General features: G+C 37.2%; 1 protein-coding gene across 1 annotated transcript in view; it reads right to left on the bottom strand.

Annotated features, from left to right (window-relative positions):
- LOC109878774 (IQ motif and SEC7 domain-containing protein 1-like) overlaps positions 1 to 21,619 on the bottom strand; it is a 172,761-nt gene that overhangs the window by 116,525 nt on the left and 34,617 nt on the right. The window contains exon 2 of the mRNA XM_031825880.1: positions 5,832 to 7,276. Within this exon, the coding sequence (XP_031681740.1) occupies positions 5,832 to 7,270 (1,439 nt within the window). The 5' untranslated portion in view covers positions 7,271 to 7,276. The remainder of the gene's footprint in view (positions 1 to 5,831; positions 7,277 to 21,619) is intronic.

Genomic DNA, 21,619 nt, shown 5'->3' with positions numbered 1-21,619 from the left:
TCTACCTGTTGTTATGGTGATACTATGTATCAATCTTTCTACCTGTTGTTGTTATGGTGATACTATTTATCAACCTTTCTACCTGTTGTTATGGTGATACTATGTATCAACCTTTCTACCTGTTGTTGTTATGGTGATACTATGTAACAACCTTTCTACCTGTTGTTGTTATGGTGATACTATTTATCAACCTTTCTACCTGTTGTTGTTATGGTGATACTATGTATCAACCTTTCTACCTGTTGTTGTTATGGCGATACTATGTATCAACCTTTCTACCTGTTGTTGTTATGGTGATACTATTTATCAACCTTTCTACCTGTTGTTATGGTGATACTATCTATCAACCTGTCTACCTGTTGTTATGATGATACTATTTATCAACCTTTCTACCTGTTGTTATGGTGATACTATGCATCAACCTGTCTACCTTTTGTTATGGTGATACTATTTATCAACCTTTCTACCTGTTGTTATGGTGATACTATGCATCAACCTGTCTACCTGTTGTTATGGTGTTACTATGTATCAACCTTTCTACCTGTTGTTGTTATGGTGATACTATTTATCAACCTGTTGTTGTTATGGTGATACTATGTATCAACCTTTCTACCTGTTGTTGTTATGGTGATACTATTTATCAACACTTCTACCTGTTGTTGTTATGGTGATACTATGTATCAACCTTTCTACCTGTTCTTATGGTGATACTATTGATCAACCTTTCTACCTGTTGTTATGGTGATACTATTTATCAACCCTTCTACCTGTTGTTGTTATGGTGATACTATGTATCAACCTTTCTACCTGTTGTTATGGTGATACTATTTATCAACCTTTCTACCTGTTGTTATGGTGATACTATGTATCAACCTGTCTACCTGTTGTTGTTATAGTGATACTATTTATCAACCTTTCTACCTGTTGTTATGGTGATACTATGTATCAACCTTTCTACCTGTTGTTATGGTGATACTATGTATCAACCTTTCTACCTGTTTTCTTATGGTGATACTATTTATCAACCTTTCTACCTGTTGTTGTTATGGTGATACTATTTATCAACCTTTCTACCTGTTTTCTTATGGTGATACTATTTATCAACCTTTCTACCTGTTGTTGTTATGGTGATACTATTTATCAACCTTTCTACCTGTTGTTGTTATGGTCATACTATTTATCAACCTTTCTACCTGTTGTTGTTATGGTGATACTATGTATCAACCTTTCTACCTGTTGTTGTTATGGTGATACTATTTATCAACCTTTCTACCTGTTTTCTTATGGTGATACTATTTATCAACCTTTCTACCTGTTGTTGTTATGGTGATACTATTTATCAACCTGTCTACCTGTTTTCTTGTGGTGATACTATTTATCAACCTGTCTACCTGTTTTCTTATGGTGATACTATTTATCAACCTGTTGTTATGGTGATACCATTTATCAACCTTTCTACCTGTTTTCTTATGGTGATACTATGTATCAACCTGTCTACCTGTTGTTATGGTGATACTATTTATCAACCTGTCTACCTGTTGTTATGGTGATACTATTTATCAACCTGTCTACCTTTTCTTCATTATGGTGATACCATTTATCAATGTGCAGCTGCCTCTACTCTTAAGTCCCTGGATAACGTTTATCACAGTACCCTTCGTTTTATCACAGAGACAGATGTATTACTTATCACTGCATTCTTTACCAAAATGTTGTCTGGACCTCTTTAAAGTCACATCACTACGCTCTTCTTGTTTACAAAGCCCTGCTTCATAAGCTTCCGACTTACCTAACAACAATATTTTACATTTTAAGTTACCCGTTCACAAGGTCGGTTAACTTTGGCGACTCCTTCGGTATCTACAGAGTTAGGTAAATCTGCCTTTCTTTTCCTTGCACCTTATGTTTGGAATAATCTCAAATACATTTTGATTGGATGCTGATTACAATCACTGAACACAACCACTGATCTCTGATTAAAACCACTGATCTCTGATTACAACCACTGATCTCTGATGACCACCACTGATTACCACCGCTGATTACCACCGCTGATCTCCGATTACCACCACTGATCTCTGATTAAAACCACAGATTACCACCACTGATCTCCGATTACCACCACTGATCTCCGATTACCACCACCGATCTCCGATTACCACCACTGATCTCTGATTACAACCACTGATCTCTGATTACAACCACTGATCTCTGATTACAACCACTGATCTCTGATTACAACCACTGTTCTTAGATTACAACCACTGTGTTACTTCCGGCGCCGACAGAGATGGCCGCCTCGCTTCGCGTTCCTAGGAAACTATGCAGTTTTTAGTTTTTTTACGTGTTATTTCTTACACTAGTACCCCAGGTCATCTTAGGTTTCATCACATACAGCCGAGAAGAACTACTGAATATAAGATCAGCGTCAACTCACCACCAGTACGACCAAGAATATGTTTTTCGCGATGCGGATCCTGTGTTCTGCCTTACAACCAGTGCCACGGGATGGTTCCCATGCAGCGACCCAAAAAAACGACTCAGAAAAAGAGGGAAACGAAGCGGTCTTCTGGTCAGACTCCGGAGACGGGCACATCGTGCACCACTCCCTAGCATTCTTCTTGCCAATGTCCAGTCTCTTGACAACAAGGTTGATGAAATCCGAGCAAGGGTAGCATTCCAGAGGGACATCAGAGACTGTAACGTTCTCTGCTTCACGGAAACGTGGCTCACTGGAGAGACGCAATCCGAAGCGGTGCAGCCAGCGGGTTTCTCCACGCATCGCGCGGACAGAAACGAACATCTTTCTGGTAAGAAGAGGGGCGGGGGCGTATGCCTTATGGCCAACGTGACATGGTGTGATGAAAGAAACATACAGGAACTCAAATCCTTCTGTTCACCTGATTTAGAATTCCTCACAATCAAATGTAGACCGCATTATCTACCAAGAGAATTCTCTTCGATTATAATCACAGCCGTATATATCCCCCCCCCAAGCAGACACAACGATGGCTCTGAACGAACTTTATTTAACTCTCTGCAAACTGGAAACGATTTATCCGGAGGCTGCATTCATTGTAGCTGGGGATTTTAACAAGGCTAATCTGAAAACAAGACACCCTAAATTTTATCAGCATATCGATTGCGCAACCAGGGGTGGAAAGACCCTGGATCATTGTTACTCTAACTTCCGCGACGCATATAAGGCCCTGCCCCGCCCCCCTTTCGGGAAAAGCTGACCACGACTCCATTTTGTTGATCCCTGCCTACAGACAGAAACTAAAACAAGAAGCTCCCATGCTGAGGTCTGTCCAACGCTGGTCCGACAAAGCTGACTCCACACTCCAAGACTGCTTCCATCACGTGGACTGGGAGATGTTTCGTATTGCGTCAGCCAACAACATTGACGAATACGCTGATTCGGTGTGCGAGTTCATTAGAACGTGCGTTGAAGATGTCGTTCCCATAGCAACGATTAAAACATTCCCCAACCAGAAACCGTGGATTGATGGCAGCATTCGTGTGGAACTGAAGGCGCGAACCACTGCTTTTAATCAGGGCAAGGTGTCTGGTAACATGACTGAATACAAACAGTGCAGCTATTCCCTCCGCAAGGCTATCAAACAAGCTAAGCGCCAGTACAGAGACAAAGTAGAATCTCAATTCAACGGCTCAGACACAAGAGGCATGTGGCAGGGTCTACAGTCAATCACGGACTACAGGAAGAAACCCAGCCCAGTCACGGACCAGGATGTCTTGCTCCCAGGCAGACTAAACAACTTTTTTGCCCACCTTGAGGACAATACAGTGCCACTGACACGGCCTGCAACGAAAACATGCGGTCTCTCCTTCACTGCAGCCGAAGTGAGTAAGACATTTAAACGTGTTAACCCTCGCAAGGCTGCAGGCCCAGACGGCATCCCCAGCCGCGCCCTCAGAGCATGCGCAGACCAGCTGGCCGGTGTGTTTACGGACATATTCAACCAATCCCTATACCAGTCTGCTGTTCCCACATGCTTCAAGAGGGCCACCATTGTTCCTGTTCCCAAGAAAGCTAAGGTAACTGAGCTAAACGACTACCGCCCCGTAGCACTCACATCCGTCATCATGAAGTGCTTTGAGAGACTAGTCAAGGACCATATCACCTCCACCCTACCTGACACCCTTGACCCACTCCAATTTGCTTACCGCCCAAATAGGTCCACAGACGATGCAATCTCAACCACACTGCACACTGCCCTAACCCATCTGGACAAGAGGAATACCTATGTGAGAATGCTGTTCATCGACTACAGCTCGGCATTCAACACCATAGTACCCTCCAAGCTCGTCATCAAGCTCGAGACCCTGGGTCTCGACCCCGCCCTGTGCAACTGGGTACTGGACTTCCTGACGGGCCGCCCCCAGGTGGTGAGGGTAGGCAACAACATCTCCTCCCCGCTGATCCTCAACACTGGGGCCCCACAAGGGTGCGTTCTGAGCCCTCTCCTGTACTCCCTGTTCACCCACGACTGCGTGGCCACGCACACCTCCAACTCAATCATCAAGTTTGCGGACGACACAACAGTGGTAGGCTTGATTACCAACAACGACGAGACGGCCTACAGGGAGGAGGTGAGGGCCCTCGGAGTGTGGTGTCAGGAAAATAACCTCACACTCAACGTCAACAAAACTAAGGAGATGATTGTGGACTTCAGGAAACAGCAGAGGGAACACCCCCCCATCCACATCGATGGAACAGTAGTGGAGAGGGTAGCAAGTTTTAAGTTCCTCGGCATACACATCACAGACAAACTGAATTGGTCCACTCACACAGACAGCATCGTGAGGAAGGCGCAGCAGCGCCTCTTCAACCTCAGGAGGCTGAAGAAATTCGGCCTGTCACCAAAAGCACTCACAAACTTCTACAGATGCACAATCGAGAGCATCCTGGCGGGCTGTATCACCGCCTGGTATGGCAACTGCACCGCCCTCAACCGTAAGGCTCTCCAGAGGGTAGTGAGGTCTGCACAACGCATCACCGGGGGCAAACTACCTGCCCTCCAGGACACCTACACCACCCGATGCTACAGGAAGGCCATAAAGATCATCAAGGACATCAACCACCCGAGCCACTGCCTGTTCACCCCGCTGTCATCCAGAAGGCGAGGTCAGTACAGGTGCATCAAAGCTGGGACCGAGAGACTGAAAAACAGCTTCTATCTCAAGGCCATCAGACTGTTAAACAGCCACCACTAACATTGAGTGGCTACTGCCAACACACTGTCAATGCCACTGACTCTACTCCAGCCACTTTAATCATGGGAATTGATGGGAAATGATGTAAATATATCACTAGCCACTTTAAACAATGCTACCTTATATAATGTTACTTACCCTACATTATTCATCTCATATGCATACGTAGATACTGTACTCTATATCATCGACTGCATCCTTATGTAATACATGTATCACTAGCCACTTTAAGTATGCCACTTGGTTTACATACTCATCTCATATGTATATACTGTACTCGATACCATCTACTGTATCTTGCCTATGCTGCTCTGTACCATCACTCATTCATATATCCTTATTTACATATTCTTTATCCCCTTACATTGTGTATAAGACAGTAGTTTTTTGGGGAATTGTTAGCTAGATTACTCGTTGGTTATTACTGCATTGTCGGAACTAGAAGCACAAGCATTTCGCTACACTCGCATTAACATCTGCTAACCATGTGTATGTGACAAATACATTTGATTTGATTTGATTTGATCAGACTGCTTCAAAAGGACTAGGTAATTTAACGCAGACTTCAGTGTGTGCCTCTGTCCTGAACCTACTTGTTAAACAGGTTTAGTCCGATACGATAGTGTCTCTTCCTGATGATATCATTACTGAAGGCCGGTGAGTCCCAACTGCTGCGTGTCTCTTTGTGATAGGTCTGTTTTCTGAGGGTCTGTTCTCTACTGGAGGACTCAGAGCTGCAGTTAATAGTGTCATTACTGTTAGATGTAGAGTTGATACTGTCATTGTCCCCATCTGAGAAGTCCGACTCTGACTTGCTCTGCCGGTTAGCCATCCCGTTGATCGCCAGGTGGGCCTCTAGTGCGCGTGGCCGGTAGCGGGGAGCATCCTCATCCCAGGAGGTTCCCTTGGGGGGCAGGCCACGGGGGTGAGACAAGGAGGAGGGGTGAGGAGGGGGATGTTTGGGGCTGGCTGGCTGACTAATGGGCTGGCGATCGTAGGCTTTCTGTCTCTTCAGAATGGAGCGGTCGGAACGGTCACTGAGCTCCACAGAGCTGTCGCTGGGCGGCTCGATGGTCAGCAGTGGGAGGCGGTCGACCCTAAGCCTCTGCTCCTGCTGCTTCAGGGAGGGTGTGCTGCGGCAGGAGGTGTCTGACCCCTGACCTTTATCATCCTTATGGACCAGAGACCAGGAGAGAGAACGCAAACGCAGCTCCGACTCTTTGGAGGAGGGCCGGTCTACCGATGGTAGGGGGATGTAGGGGCGCTCTAGGGACTGAGACAGAGGGAGAGGAGAGTAGGTATGGTCCAGGGACTGAGACGGAGGGAGAGGAGAGTAGGAATGGTCCAGGGACTGAGACAGAGGGAGAGGAGAGTAGGAATGGTCCAGGGACTGAGACAGAGGGAGAGGAGGGGACAGCTCTTCCTCATCAATGTAGAGAGTCACATCGCTGTATGATGCTGTCATCTCATCCAGTTTGTGGTGTTCCGCACTGCTGTGTGAGGAGGGTTTGACCTGGTAGGAGAGCAGCTCTCTGTCTCGGTCTTTGTCCAGGTCAGGGTGTCCTCTCCCCCCTTGCCTCGTCTCTCCTGCCCCCCCCTCCTCCCTGTGCAGACTCCTACTATTCAGAGCATCGTCTATCGACTCGGCCAGAGACTTGACCTGACGGGAGAACGCGTCCTCCAGCTCCGTTATAGCGTCAGTGAAGTCATCGTTCTGGGCCACCACAGGTGACTTCATAGTACCTGGGACCACACCCCCCAGGTCAGAGCTGCATTCTGATTGGACCAGGGCCCCCAGGTGTTTGGTTCCGTTGTCGGTGAGGAAGGACGACTGATGAACATTCTCAGGGCCTTCCAAGGAGAACTGCATCCTCATGCTGGACAGGACGATACGTCGGGACATGCGGTTCTCGGACATGGAACTGCGGAGACGTTTAAAGTTCTTGTTCATCTGATACTGGCGGAAGGCTGTCTGGATGGTGCGGGCCGCATGACGCGTTATGAAACGGCCTCCATACTTACGCTCCAGCATCTCCACCTGGAGGAGAGAGAGAGAGAGAGAAGACAATCAATCAACCAACCAATCGACAGCATGAGAAGTTTGGTTATCCCTTTACATGTTCATTTACATTACAAGCCATTTCAAATTACTATGTGACATACACTGAGTATACCAAAAATCCGTAACACCTTCCTATTATTGAGTTGCACCCCCCCTTTTGCCCTCAGAACAGTGTTGAAAGGGTTCCACAGGGATTCTGGCCCATGTTAACTCCAATGCTTCCCACAGTTGTGTCATGTTGGCTGGATGTCTTTTGAGTGGTGGACCATTCCTGATACACACGGAAACAGCCGAGCGTGAACAACCCAACAGCGTTACAGTTCTTGATACAAATCGGTGCGCCTGGCACCTACTACCATACCTCATTCAATAGCAGTAACATTGTTTGTCTTGCCCATTCTCCTCTGAATGGCACACATACACAATCCATGTGGAATTGTCTCAAGGCTTAAAAATCCTTCTTTAACCTTTCTCCTCCCCTTCATCTACACTGATTGAAGTTGATTTAACAGGTGACATCAACAAGGGAACATAGCCTTGACCTGGAGTCACCTGGTCGGTCTGTCATAAAAGGGCAGATGTTCTTAAAGTTTTGAATGCTCAGTATACATGCCCACAAATGTAGGGGAATAACATAACCAGAAACAAATGAACAAAGACATATAGAATAGATCTATAGTTCTGTAACACAGTAACACGATAACACAGTAGCATAGTAACAGTAACACAGTAGCACAGTAACATAGTAACTGTAACACAGTAACACGGTAACATGGTACCATAGCAGGCATACTAAAGTTACACTTGTATTTGTATTTATTATGGATCCCCATTAGTTCCTGCCAAGGCAGCAGCTCCTCTTCCTGGGGTTTATTATGGATCCCCATTAGTTCCTGCAAAGCCAGCAGCTACTCTTCCTGGGGTTTATTATGGGGCGGCAGGGTAGCCTAGTGGTTAGAGCATTGGACTAGTAATTGGAACGTTGCAAGTTCAAACCCCTGAGCTGACAAGGTACAAATCTGTCGTTCTGCCCCTGAACAGGCAGTTAACCCACGGTTCCTAGGCCGTCATTGAAAATAAGAATTTGTTCTTAACTGACTTGCCTAGTTAAATAAAGGTAAAAAATAAAAAAAAGTTTATTTTTTTCAGCTACTCTTCCTGGGGTTTATTATGGATCACCATTTATTCCGGCAGAATTAAGGCATAACAGCCATTGCTGGCTATACTAGCCTATTGTTGTCTATTGCCTCTGAAATGGAGACAGCTGAGTGTACCGGTCCTCCAGAACTATTGCACTTTACTTACTTAAATTGCTATACCTTTGTGCTGATGCTAATGTCAATCATTAGAACTGTATATATATATATATATATATATTTGTACTGGTGGCAGTCAGCCCTATGACATGATGTACTAGTTAATTGTAGTCACTATAACTGTATCTTTGTAATGCAGGTAAATGTTCATGTTTTGTATGTTTCTTGTTGTTTTTAACGCTCCGCTGCTGCAAAACCAATTACCCTCTGGAACAAATCAAGTTGAAACTTGAACTTAAAAGTTATGCTCGTTTAAGTTTTGGACATAGAGTGCTTGTCGAATTGTGAATGAGAGACGGATGTAGTGTGTACAGCATGTGCAAAAACCAAAGCAGAGCTCGTGCTTTGTGACTTTTTTCAAATCATCATTGGAGTCCCATCATGCAGCCTTACAATGTATTGTACATCTAAACATATAGCCCAACGTTTGTAGAACAACTAAAGGTACATTAATAACTCTACATTAAGCATATAGTAATATCTATTTCTTTGTTAACCGCTCAACACAGAATAGCTGTATGTGAGCACTCCATCAAATCGTTTGCCGAAAATATCCTTTATATTTCATTCAGCTATGTTCAATTGTATTCTTCATACTATAAAATAATGTCACGGAATTCTAAATCAAATCTAGTCTGCTCGATGAACTAGTGTAGCCTACAGCCATATGGCATAGCCAGATCAGGACCTAACATGAGGACAACACAGAGGATGCTATTCTGTTCTTCTGAAATAGACTACATTTTCTTCATATCATGTTTCTTTAGACCTTTCTAAAATAAATAATGGATTTATTGTGATGGTGTAGACTATATTACATGGATTTATTGTGATGGTGTAGACTATATTATATGGATTTATTGTGATGGTGTAGGTAGACTATAATACATGGATTTATTGTGATGGTGTGGACAGAATATATTACATGGATTTATTGTGATGGTGTAGACTATATTATATGGATTTATTGTGATGGTGTAGACTATATTATATGGATTTATTGTGATGGTGTAGACTATATTACATGGATTTATTGTGATGGTGTAGACTATATTATATGGATTTATTGTGATGGTGTAGGTAGACCATATTACATGGATTTATTGTGATGGTGTAGACTATATTATATGGATTTATTGTGATGGTGTAGGTAGACTATATTACATGGATTTATTGTGATGGTGTAGGTGGACTATATTACATGGATTTATTGTGATGGTGTAGGTAGACTATATTACATGGATTTATTGTGATGGTGTAGGTAGACTATATTAAATGGATTTATTGTGATGGTGTAGACTATATTACATGGATGTATTGTGATGGTGTAGACTATATTACATGGATTTATTGTGATGGTGTAGACTATATTACATGGATTTATTGTGATGGTGTAGACTATATTATATGGATTTATTGTGATGGTGTAGGTAGACTATAATACATGGATTTATTGTGATGGTGTGGACAGAATATATTACATGGATTTATTGTGATGGTGTAGACTATATTATATGGATTTATTGTGATGGTGTAGACTATATTATATGGATTTATTGTGATGGTGTAGACTATATTACATGGATTTATTGTGATGGTGTAGACTATATTATATGGATTTATTGTGATGGTGTAGGTAGACCATATTACATGGATTTATTGTGATGGTGTAGACTATATTATATGGATTTATTGTGATGGTGTAGGTAGACTATATTACATGGATTTATTGTGATGGTGTAGGTGGACTATATTACATGGATTTATTGTGATGGTGTAGGTAGACTATATTACATGGATTTATTGTGATGGTGTAGGTAGACTATATTAAATGGATTTATTGTGATGGTGTAGACTATATTACATGGATGTATTGTGATGGTGTAGACTATATTACATGGATTTATTGTGATGGTGTAGACTATATTACATGGATTTATTGTGATGGTGTAGACTATATTATATGGATTTATTGTGATGGTGTAGGTAGACTATAATACATGGATTTATTGTGATGGTGTGGACAGAATATATTACATGGATTTATTGTGATGGTGTAGACTATATTATATGGATTTATTGTGATGGTGTAGACTATATTATATGGATTTATTGTGATGGTGTAGACTATATTACATGGATTTATTGTGATGGTGTAGACTATATTATATGGATTTATTGTGATGGTGTAGGTAGACCATATTACATGGATTTATTGTGATGGTGTAGACTATATTATATGGATTTATTGTGATGGTGTAGGTAGACTATATTACATGGATTTATTGTGATGGTGTAGGTGGACTATATTACATGGATTTATTGTGATGGTGTAGGTAGACTATATTACATGGATTTATTGTGATGGTGTAGGTAGACTATATTAAATGGATTTATTGTGATGGTGTAGACTATATTACATGGATGTATTGTGATGGTGTAGACTATATTACATGGATTTATTGTGATGTGTAAACTATATTACATGGATTTATTGTGACGGTGTAGACTATATTATATGGATTTATTGTGATGGTGTAGGTAGACTATAATACATGGATTTATTGTGATGGTGTGGACAGAATATATAACATGGATTTATTGTGATGGTGTAGACTATATTATATGGATTTATTGTGATGGTGTAGACAGACTATATTACATGGATTTATTGTGATGGTGTAGACTATATTACATGGATTTATTGTGATGGTGTAGGTAGACTATATTACATGGATTTATTGTGATGGTGTAGACTATATTATATGGATTTATTGTGTTGGTGTAGGTAGACTATATTACATGGATTTATTGTGATGGTGTAGGTAGACTATATTACATGGATGTATTGTGATGGTGTAGACTATATTACATGGATTTATTGTGATGTGTAGACTATATTACATGGATTTATTGTGACGGTGTAGGTAGACTATATTACATGGATTTATTGTGATGGTGTAGACTATATTATATGGATTTATTGTGATGGTGTAGGTAGACTATATTACATGGATTTATTGTGATGGTGTAGACTATATTACATGGATTTATTGTGATGGTGTAGACTATATTACATGGATTTATTGTGATGTGTAGACTATATTACATGGATTTATTGTGATGGTGTAGACTATATTACATGTATTTATTGTGACGGTGTAGGTAGACTATATTACATGGATTTATTGTGATGGTGTAGACTATATTATATGGATTTATTGTGATGGTGTAGGTAGACTATATTACATGGATTTATTGTGATGGTGTAGACTATATTACATGGATTTATTGTGATGGTGTAGACAGACTATATTACATGGATTTATTGTGATGGTGTAGACTATATTATATGGATTTATTGTGATGGTGTAGGTAGACTATAATACATGGATTTATTGTGATTGTGTAGACTATATACATGGATTTATTGTGATGGTGTAGACAGACTATATTACATGGATTTATTGTGATGGTGTAGACTATATTACATGGATTTATTGTGATGGTGTAGGTAGACTATATTACATGGATTTATTGTGATGGTGTGGACAGAATATATAACATGGATGTATTGTGATGGTGTAGACTATATTACATGGATTTATTGTGATGTGTAAACTATATTACATGGATTTATTGTGACGGTGTAGACTATATTATATGGATTTATTGTGATGGTGTAGGTAGACTATAATACATGGATTTATTGTGATGGTGTGGACAGAATATATAACATGGATTTATTGTGATGGTGTAGACTATATTATATGGATTTATTGTGATGGTGTAGACAGACTATATTACATGGATTTATTGTGATGGTGTAGACTATATTACATGGATTTATTGTGATGGTGTAGGTAGACTATATTACATGGATTTATTGTGATGGTGTAGACTATATTATATGGATTTATTGTGTTGGTGTAGGTAGACTATATTACATGGATTTATTGTGATGGTGTAGGTAGACTATATTACATGGATGTATTGTGATGGTGTAGACTATATTACATGGATTTATTGTGATGTGTAGACTATATTACATGGATTTATTGTGACGGTGTAGGTAGACTATATTACATGGATTTATTGTGATGGTGTAGACTATATTATATGGATTTATTGTGATGGTGTAGGTAGACTATATTACATGGATTTATTGTGATGGTGTAGACTATATTACATGGATTTATTGTGATGGTGTAGACTATATTACATGGATTTATTGTGATGTGTAGACTATATTACATGGATTTATTGTGATGGTGTAGACTATATTACATGTATTTATTGTGACGGTGTAGGTAGACTATATTACATGGATTTATTGTGATGGTGTAGACTATATTATATGGATTTATTGTGATGGTGTAGGTAGACTATATTACATGGATTTATTGTGATGGTGTAGACTATATTACATGGATTTATTGTGATGGTGTAGACAGACTATATTACATGGATTTATTGTGATGGTGTAGACTATATTATATGGATTTATTGTGATGGTGTAGGTAGACTATAATACATGGATTTATTGTGATTGTGTAGACTATATACATGGATTTATTGTGATGGTGTAGACAGACTATATTACATGGATTTATTGTGATGGTGTAGACTATATTACATGGATTTATTGTGATGGTGTAGGTAGACTATATTACATGGATTTATTGTGATGGTGTGGACAGAATATATAACATGGATTTATTGTGATGGTGTAGACTATATTACATGGATTTATTGTGATGGTGTAGACAGACTATATTACATGGATTTATTGTGATGGTGTAGACTATATTATATGGATTTATTGTGATGGTGTAGGTAGACTATAATACATGGATTTATTGTGATTGTGTAGACTATATTACATGGATTTATTGTGATGGTGTAGACAGACTATATTACATGGATTTATTGTGATGGTGTAGGTAGACTATATTACATGGATTTATTGTGATGGTGTAGGTAGACTATATTACATGGATTTATTGTGATGGTGTAGACTATATTACATGGATGTATTGTGATGGTGTAGACTATATTACATGGATTTATTGTGATGTGTAGACTATATTACATGTATTTATTGTGACGGTGTAGGTAGACTATATTACATGGATTTATTGTGATGGTGTAGGTAGACTATATTACATGGATTTATTGTGACGGTGTAGGTAGACTATATTACATGGATGTATTGTGACGGTGTAGGTAGACTATATTACATGGATTTATTGTGACGGTGTAGGTAGACTATATTACATGGATTTATTGTGATGGTGTAGACTATATTACATGGATTTATTGTGATGGTGTAGACAGACTATATTACATGGATTTATTGTGATGGTGTAGAATATATTATATGGATTTATTGTGATGGTGTAGGTAGACTATAATACATGGATTTATTGTGATGGTGTAGACTATATTATATGGATTTATTGTGATGGTGTAGACAGACTATATTACATGGATTTATTGTGATGGTGTAGGTAGACTATATTACATGGATGTATTGTGATGGTGTAGACTATATTACATGGATTTATTGTGATGGTGTAGGTAGACTATATTACATGGATTTATTGTGATGGTGTAGGTATACTATATTACATGGATTGATTGTGATGGTGTAGGTAGACTATATTACATGGATTTATTGTGATGGTGTAGGTAGACTATATTACATGGATTTATTGTGATGGTGTAGGTAGACTATATTACATGGATTTATTGTGATGGTGTAGGTAGACTATATTACATGGATTTATTGTGATGGTGTAGACTATATTACATGGATGTATTGTGATGGTGTAGACTATATTACATGGATTTATTGTGATGTGTAGACTATATTACATGTATTTATTGTGACGGTGTAGGTAGACTATATTACATGGATTTATTGTGACGGTGTAGGTAGACTATATTACATGGATGCATTGTGACGGTGTAGGTAGACTATATTACATGGATTTATTGTGACGGTGTAGACTATATTACATGGATGTATTGTGATGTGTAGACTATATTACATGGATTTATTGTGATGTGTAGACTATATTACATGGATTTATTGTGATGTGTAGACTATATTACATGTATTTATTGTGACGGTGTTTGTAGACTATATTACATGGATTTATTGTGATGGTGTAGACTATATTATATGGATTTATTGTGATGGTGTAGGTAGACTATATTACATGGATTTATTGTGATGGTGTAGACTATATTACATGGATTTATTGTGATGGTGTAGACAGACTATATTACATGGATTTATTGTGATGGTGTAGACTATATTATATGGATTTATTGTGATGGTGTAGGTAGATTATAATACATGGATTTATTGTGATGGTGTAGACTATATTACATGGATTTATTGTGATGGTGTAGACTATATTACACTGATTTATTGTGATGTGTAGACTATATTACATGGATTTATTGTGATGTGTAGACTATATTACATGTATTTATTGTGACGGTGTAGGTAGACTATATTACATGGATTTATTGTGATGGTGTAGACTATATTATATGGCTTTATTGTGATGGTGTAGGTAGACTATAATACATGGATTTATTGTGATGGTTAAGACAGACTATATTACATGGATTTATTGTGATGGTGTAGACAGACTATATTACATGGATTTATTGTGATGGTGTAGACAGACTATATTACATGGATTTATTGTGACGGTGTAGGTAGACTATATTACATGGATTTATTGTGACGGTGTAGGTAGACTATATTACATGGATGTATTGTGATGGTGTAGGTAGACTATATTACATGGATGTATTGTGATGTGTAGGTAGACTATATTACATGGATGTATTGTGACGGTGTAGGTAGACTATATTACATGGATGTATTGTGACGGTGTAGGTAGACTATATTACATGGATTTATTGTGACGGTGTAGGTAGACTATATTACATGGATTTATTGTGATGGTGTAGACTATATTACATGGATTTATTGTGATGGTGTAGAGAGACTATATTACATGGATTTATTGTGATGGTGTAGACTATATTATATGGATTTATTGTGATGGTGTAGACTATATTATATGGATTTATTGTGATGGTGTAGGTAGACTATAATACATGGATTTATTGTGATGGTGTAGACTATATTACATGGATTTATTGTGATGGTGTAGACAGACTATATTACATGGATGTATTGTGATGGTGTAGGTAGACTATATTACATGGATTAATTGTGATGGTGTAGACTATATTACATGGATTTATTGTGATGGTGTAGGTAGACTATATTAAATGGATTTATTGTGATGGTGTAGACTATATTACATGGATGTATTGTGATGGTGTAGACTATATTACATGGATTTATTGTGATGGTGTAGACTATATTACATGGATTTATTGTGATGGTGTAGACTATATTATATGGATTTATTGTGATGGTGTAGGTAGACTATAATACATGGATTTATTGTGATGGTGTGGACAGAATATATTACATGGATTATTGTGATGGTGTAGACTATATTATATGGATTTATTGTGATGGTGTAGACTATATTACATGGATTTATTGTGATGGTGTAGACTATATTATATGGATTTATTGTGATGGTGTAGGTAGACCATATTACATGGATTTATTGTGATGGTGTAGACTATATTATATGGATTTATTGTGATGGTGTAGGTAGACTATATTACATGGATTTATTGTGATGGTGTAGGTGGACTATATTACATGGATTTATTGTGATGGTGTAGGTAGACTATATTACATGGATTTATTGTGATGGTGTAGGTAGACTATATTAAATGGATTTATTGTGATGGTGTAGACTATATTACATGGATGTATTGTGATGGTGTAGACTATATTACATGGATTTATTGTGATGTGTAGACTATATTACATGGATTTATTGTGACGGTGTAGACTATATTATATGGATTTATTGTGATGGTGTAGGTAGACTATAATACATGGATTTATTGTGATGGTGTGGACAGAATATATAACATGGATTTATTGTGATGGTGTAGACTATATTATATGGATTTATTGTGATGGTGTAGACAGACTATATTACATGGATTTATTGTGATGGTGTAGACTATATTACATGGATTTATTGTGATGGTGTAGGTAGACTATATTACATGGATTTATTGTGATGGTGTAGACTATATTATATGGATTTATTGTGTTGGTGTAGGTAGACTATATTACATGGATTTATTGTGATGGTGTAGGTAGACTATATTACATGGATGTATTGTGATGGTGTAGACTATATTACATGGATTTATTGTGATGTGTAGACTATATTACATGGATTTATTGTGACGGTGTAGGTAGACTATATTACATGGATTTATTGTGATGGTGTAGACTATATTATATGGATTTATTGTGATGGTGTAGGTAGACTATATTACATGGATTTATTGTGATGGTGTAGACTATATTACATGGATTTATTGTGATGGTGTAGACTATATTACATGGATTTATTGTGATGTGTAGACTATATTACATGGATTTATTGTGATGGTGTAGACTATATTACATGTATTTATTGTGACGGTGTAGGTAGACTATATTACATGGATTTATTGTGATGGTGTAGACTATATTATATGGATTTATTGTGATGGTGTAGGTAGAACTATATTACATGGATTTATTGTGATGGTGTAGACTATATTACATGGATTTATTGTGATGGTGTAGACAGACTATATTACATGGATTTATTGTGATGGTGTAGACTATATTATATGGATTATTGTGATGGTGTAGGTAGACTATAATACATGGATTTATTGTGATTGTGTAGACTATATACATGGATTTATTGTGATGGTGTAGACAGACTATATTACATGGATTTATTGTGATGGTGTAGACTATATTACATGGATTTATTGTGATGGTGTAGGTAGACTATATTACATGGATTTATTGTGATGGTGTGGACAGAATATATAACATGGATTTATTGTGAATGGTGTAGACTATATTACATGGATTTATTGTGATGGTGTAGACAGACTATATTACATGGATTTATTGTGATGGTGTAGACTATATTATATGGATTTATTGTGATGGTGTAGGTAGACTATAATACATGGATTTATTGTGATTGTGTAGACTATATTACATGGATTTATTGTGATGGTGTAGACAGACTATATTACAATGGATTTATTGTGATGGTGTAGGTAGACTATATTACAATGGAATTTATTGTGATGGTGTAGGTAGACTATATTACATGGATTTATTGTGATGGTGTAGACTATATTACATGGATTGTATTGTGATGGTGTAGACTATATTACATGGATTTATTGTGATGTGTAGACTATATTACATGTATTTATTGTGACGGTGTAGGTAGACTATATTACATGGATTTATTGTGATGGTGTAGGTAGACTATATTACATGGAATTTTATTGTGACGGTGTAGGTAGACTATATTACATGGATGTATTGTGACGTGTAGGTAGACTATATTACATGGATTTATTGTGACGGTGTAGGTAGACTATATTACTGGATTTAATTGTGATGGTGTAGACTATATTACATGGATTTATTGTGATGGTGTAGACAGACTATATTACATGGATTTATTGTGATGGTGTAGAATATATTATATGGATTTATTGTGATGGTGTAGGTAGACTATAATACATGGATTTATTGTGATGGTGTAGACTATATTATATGGATTTATTGTGATGGTGTAGACCAGACTATATTACATGGATTTATTGTGATGGTGTAGGTAGACTATATTACATGGATGTATTGTGATGGGTGTAGACTATATTACATGGATTTATTGTGATGGTGTAGGTAGACTATATTACATGGATTTATTGTGATGGTGTAGGTATACTATATTACATGGATTGATTGTGATGGTGTAGGTAGACTATATTAACATGGATTTATTGTGATGGTGTAGGTAGAACTATATTACATGGATTTATTGTGATGGTGTAGGTAGACTATATTACATGGATTTATTGTGATGGTGTAGACTATATTACATGGATGTATTGTGATGGTGTAGACTATATTACATGGATTTATTGTGATGTGTAGACTATATTACATGTATTTATTGTGACGGTGTAGGTAGAACTATATTACATGTATTTATTGTGATGGTGTAGGTAGACTATATTACATGGATTTATTGTGACGGTGTAGGTAGACTATATTAACATGGATGCATTGTGACGGTGTAGGTAGACTATATTACATGGATTTATTGTGACGGTGTAGACTATATTACATGGATGTATTGTGATGTGTAGACTATATTACATGGATTTATTGTGATGTGTAGACTATATTACATGGATTTATTGTGATGTGTAGACTATATTACATGTATTTATTGTGACGGTGTTTGTAGACTATATTACATGGATTATTGTGATGGTGTAGACTATATTATATGGATTTATTGTGATGGTGTAGGTAGACTATATTACATGGATTTATTGTGATGGTGTAGACTATATTACATGGATTTATTGTGATGGTGTAGACAGACTATATTACATGGATTTATTGTGATGGTGTAGACTATATTATATGGATTTATTGTGATGGTGTAGGTAGATTATAATACATGGATTTATTGTGATGGTGTAGACTATATTACATGGATTTATTGTGATGGTGTAGACAGACTATATTACATGGATGTATTGTGATGGTGTAGACTATATTACACTGATTTATTGTGATGTGTAGACTATATTACATGGATTTATTGTGATGTGTAGACTATATTACATGTATTTATTGTGACGGTGTAGGTAGACTATATTACATGGATTTATTGTGATGGTGTAGACTATATTATATGGATTTATTGTGATGGTGTAGGTAGACTATATTACATGGATTTATTGTGATGGTGTAGACTATATTACATGGATTTATTGTGATGGTGTAGACAGACCATATTACATGGATTTATTGTGATGGTGTAGACTATATATATGGCTTTATTGTGATGGTGTAGGTAGACTATAATACATGGATTTATTGTGATGGTTAAGACAGACTATATTACATGGATTTATTGTGATGGTGTAGACAGACTATATTACATGGATTTATTGTGATGGTGTAGACAGACTATATACATGGATTTATTGTGACGGTGTAGGTAGACTATATTACATGGATTTATTGTGACGGTGTAGGTAGACTATATTACATGGATGTATTGTGATGGTGTAGGTAGACTATATTACATGGATGTATTGTGATGTGTAGGTAGACTATATTACATGGATGTATTGTGACGGTGTAGGTAGACTATATTACATGGATGTATTGTGACGGTGTAGGTAGACTATATTACATGGATTTATTGTGACGGTGTAGGTAGACTATATTACATGGATTTATTGTGATGGTGTAGACTATATTACATGGATTTATTGTGATGGTGTAGAGAGACTATATTACATGGATTTTATTGTGATGGTGTAGACTATATTATATGGATTTATTTGATGGTGTGACTATATTATATGGATTATTGTATGGTGTAGGTAGACTATAATACATGGATTTATTGTGATGGTGTAGACTATATTACATGGATTTATTGTGATGGTGTAGACAGACTATATTACATGGATGTATTGTGATGGTGTAGGTAGACTATATTACATGGATTAATTGTGATGGTGTAGACTATATTACATGGATTTATTGTGATGGTGTAGGTAGACTATATTACATGGATTTATTGGTGATGGTGTAGACTATATTATATGGATTTATTGTGATGGTGTAGGTAGACTATATTAATGGATTATTGTGATGGTGTAGACTATATTCTATTGGTGTAGACTATACTATATTACATTCTTTTATCACTCCAGTGTTAATCTGCAAATTGTAATTATTTGCCTACCTCCTCATGCCTTTTGCACACATTGTATATAGACCCCCCCTTTGTTTTCTACTGTGTTATTGACTTGTTAATTGTTTACTCCATGTGTAACTCTTTGTGTATGCTCAAACTGCTATGCTTTATCTTGGCCAGGTCGCAGTTGCAAATGAGAACTTGTTCTCAACTAGCCTACCTGGTTAAATAAAGGTGAAAATAAAATAAATAAATGGATTTATTGTGATGTGTAGGTAGACTATATTACATGGATTTATTGTGATGGTGTAGACTATATTACATTGATTTATTGTGATGGTGTAGACTATATTACATGGATTTATTGTGATGGTGTGGACTATATTACATGGATTTATTGTGATGGTGTAGGTAGACTATATTACATGGATTTATTGTGATGGTGTAGGTAGACTATATTACATGGATTTATTGTGATGGTGTAGACTATATTATATGGATTTATTGTGATGTGTAGGTAGACTATATTACCTGGATTTATTGTGATGGTGTAGACTATATTACATGGATTTATTGTGATGGTGTAGACTATATTACATGGATTTATTGTGATGATGTAGACTATATTACATGGATTTATTGTGATGGTGTAGGTAGACTATATTACATGGATTTATTGTGATGGTGTAGACTATATTACATGGATTTATTGTGATGGTGTAGGTAGACTATATTACATGGATTTATTGTGATGGTGTAGGTAGACTATATTACATGGATTTATTGTGATGTGTAGGTAGACTATATTACATGGATTTATTGTGATGTGTAGGTAGACTATATTACATGGATTTATTGTGATGGTGTAGGTAGACTATATTACATGGATTTATTGTGATGGTGTGTGTAGACTATATTACATGGATTTATTGTGATGGTGTAGGTAGACTATATTACATGGATTTATTGTGATGGTGTAGGTAGACTATATTACATGGATTTATTGTGATGGTGTAGGTAGACTATATTACATGGATTTATTGTGATGGTGTAGGTAGACT

The sequence above is a fragment of the Oncorhynchus kisutch genome, linkage group LG5 (genome assembly GCF_002021735.2).
Source record: "Oncorhynchus kisutch isolate 150728-3 linkage group LG5, Okis_V2, whole genome shotgun sequence".
Taxonomy (NCBI): Eukaryota; Metazoa; Chordata; class Actinopteri; order Salmoniformes; family Salmonidae; genus Oncorhynchus; species Oncorhynchus kisutch.
Note: the sequence above shows the minus strand (reverse complement) of the source record. Positions and strands in the feature narration are given on the sequence as shown.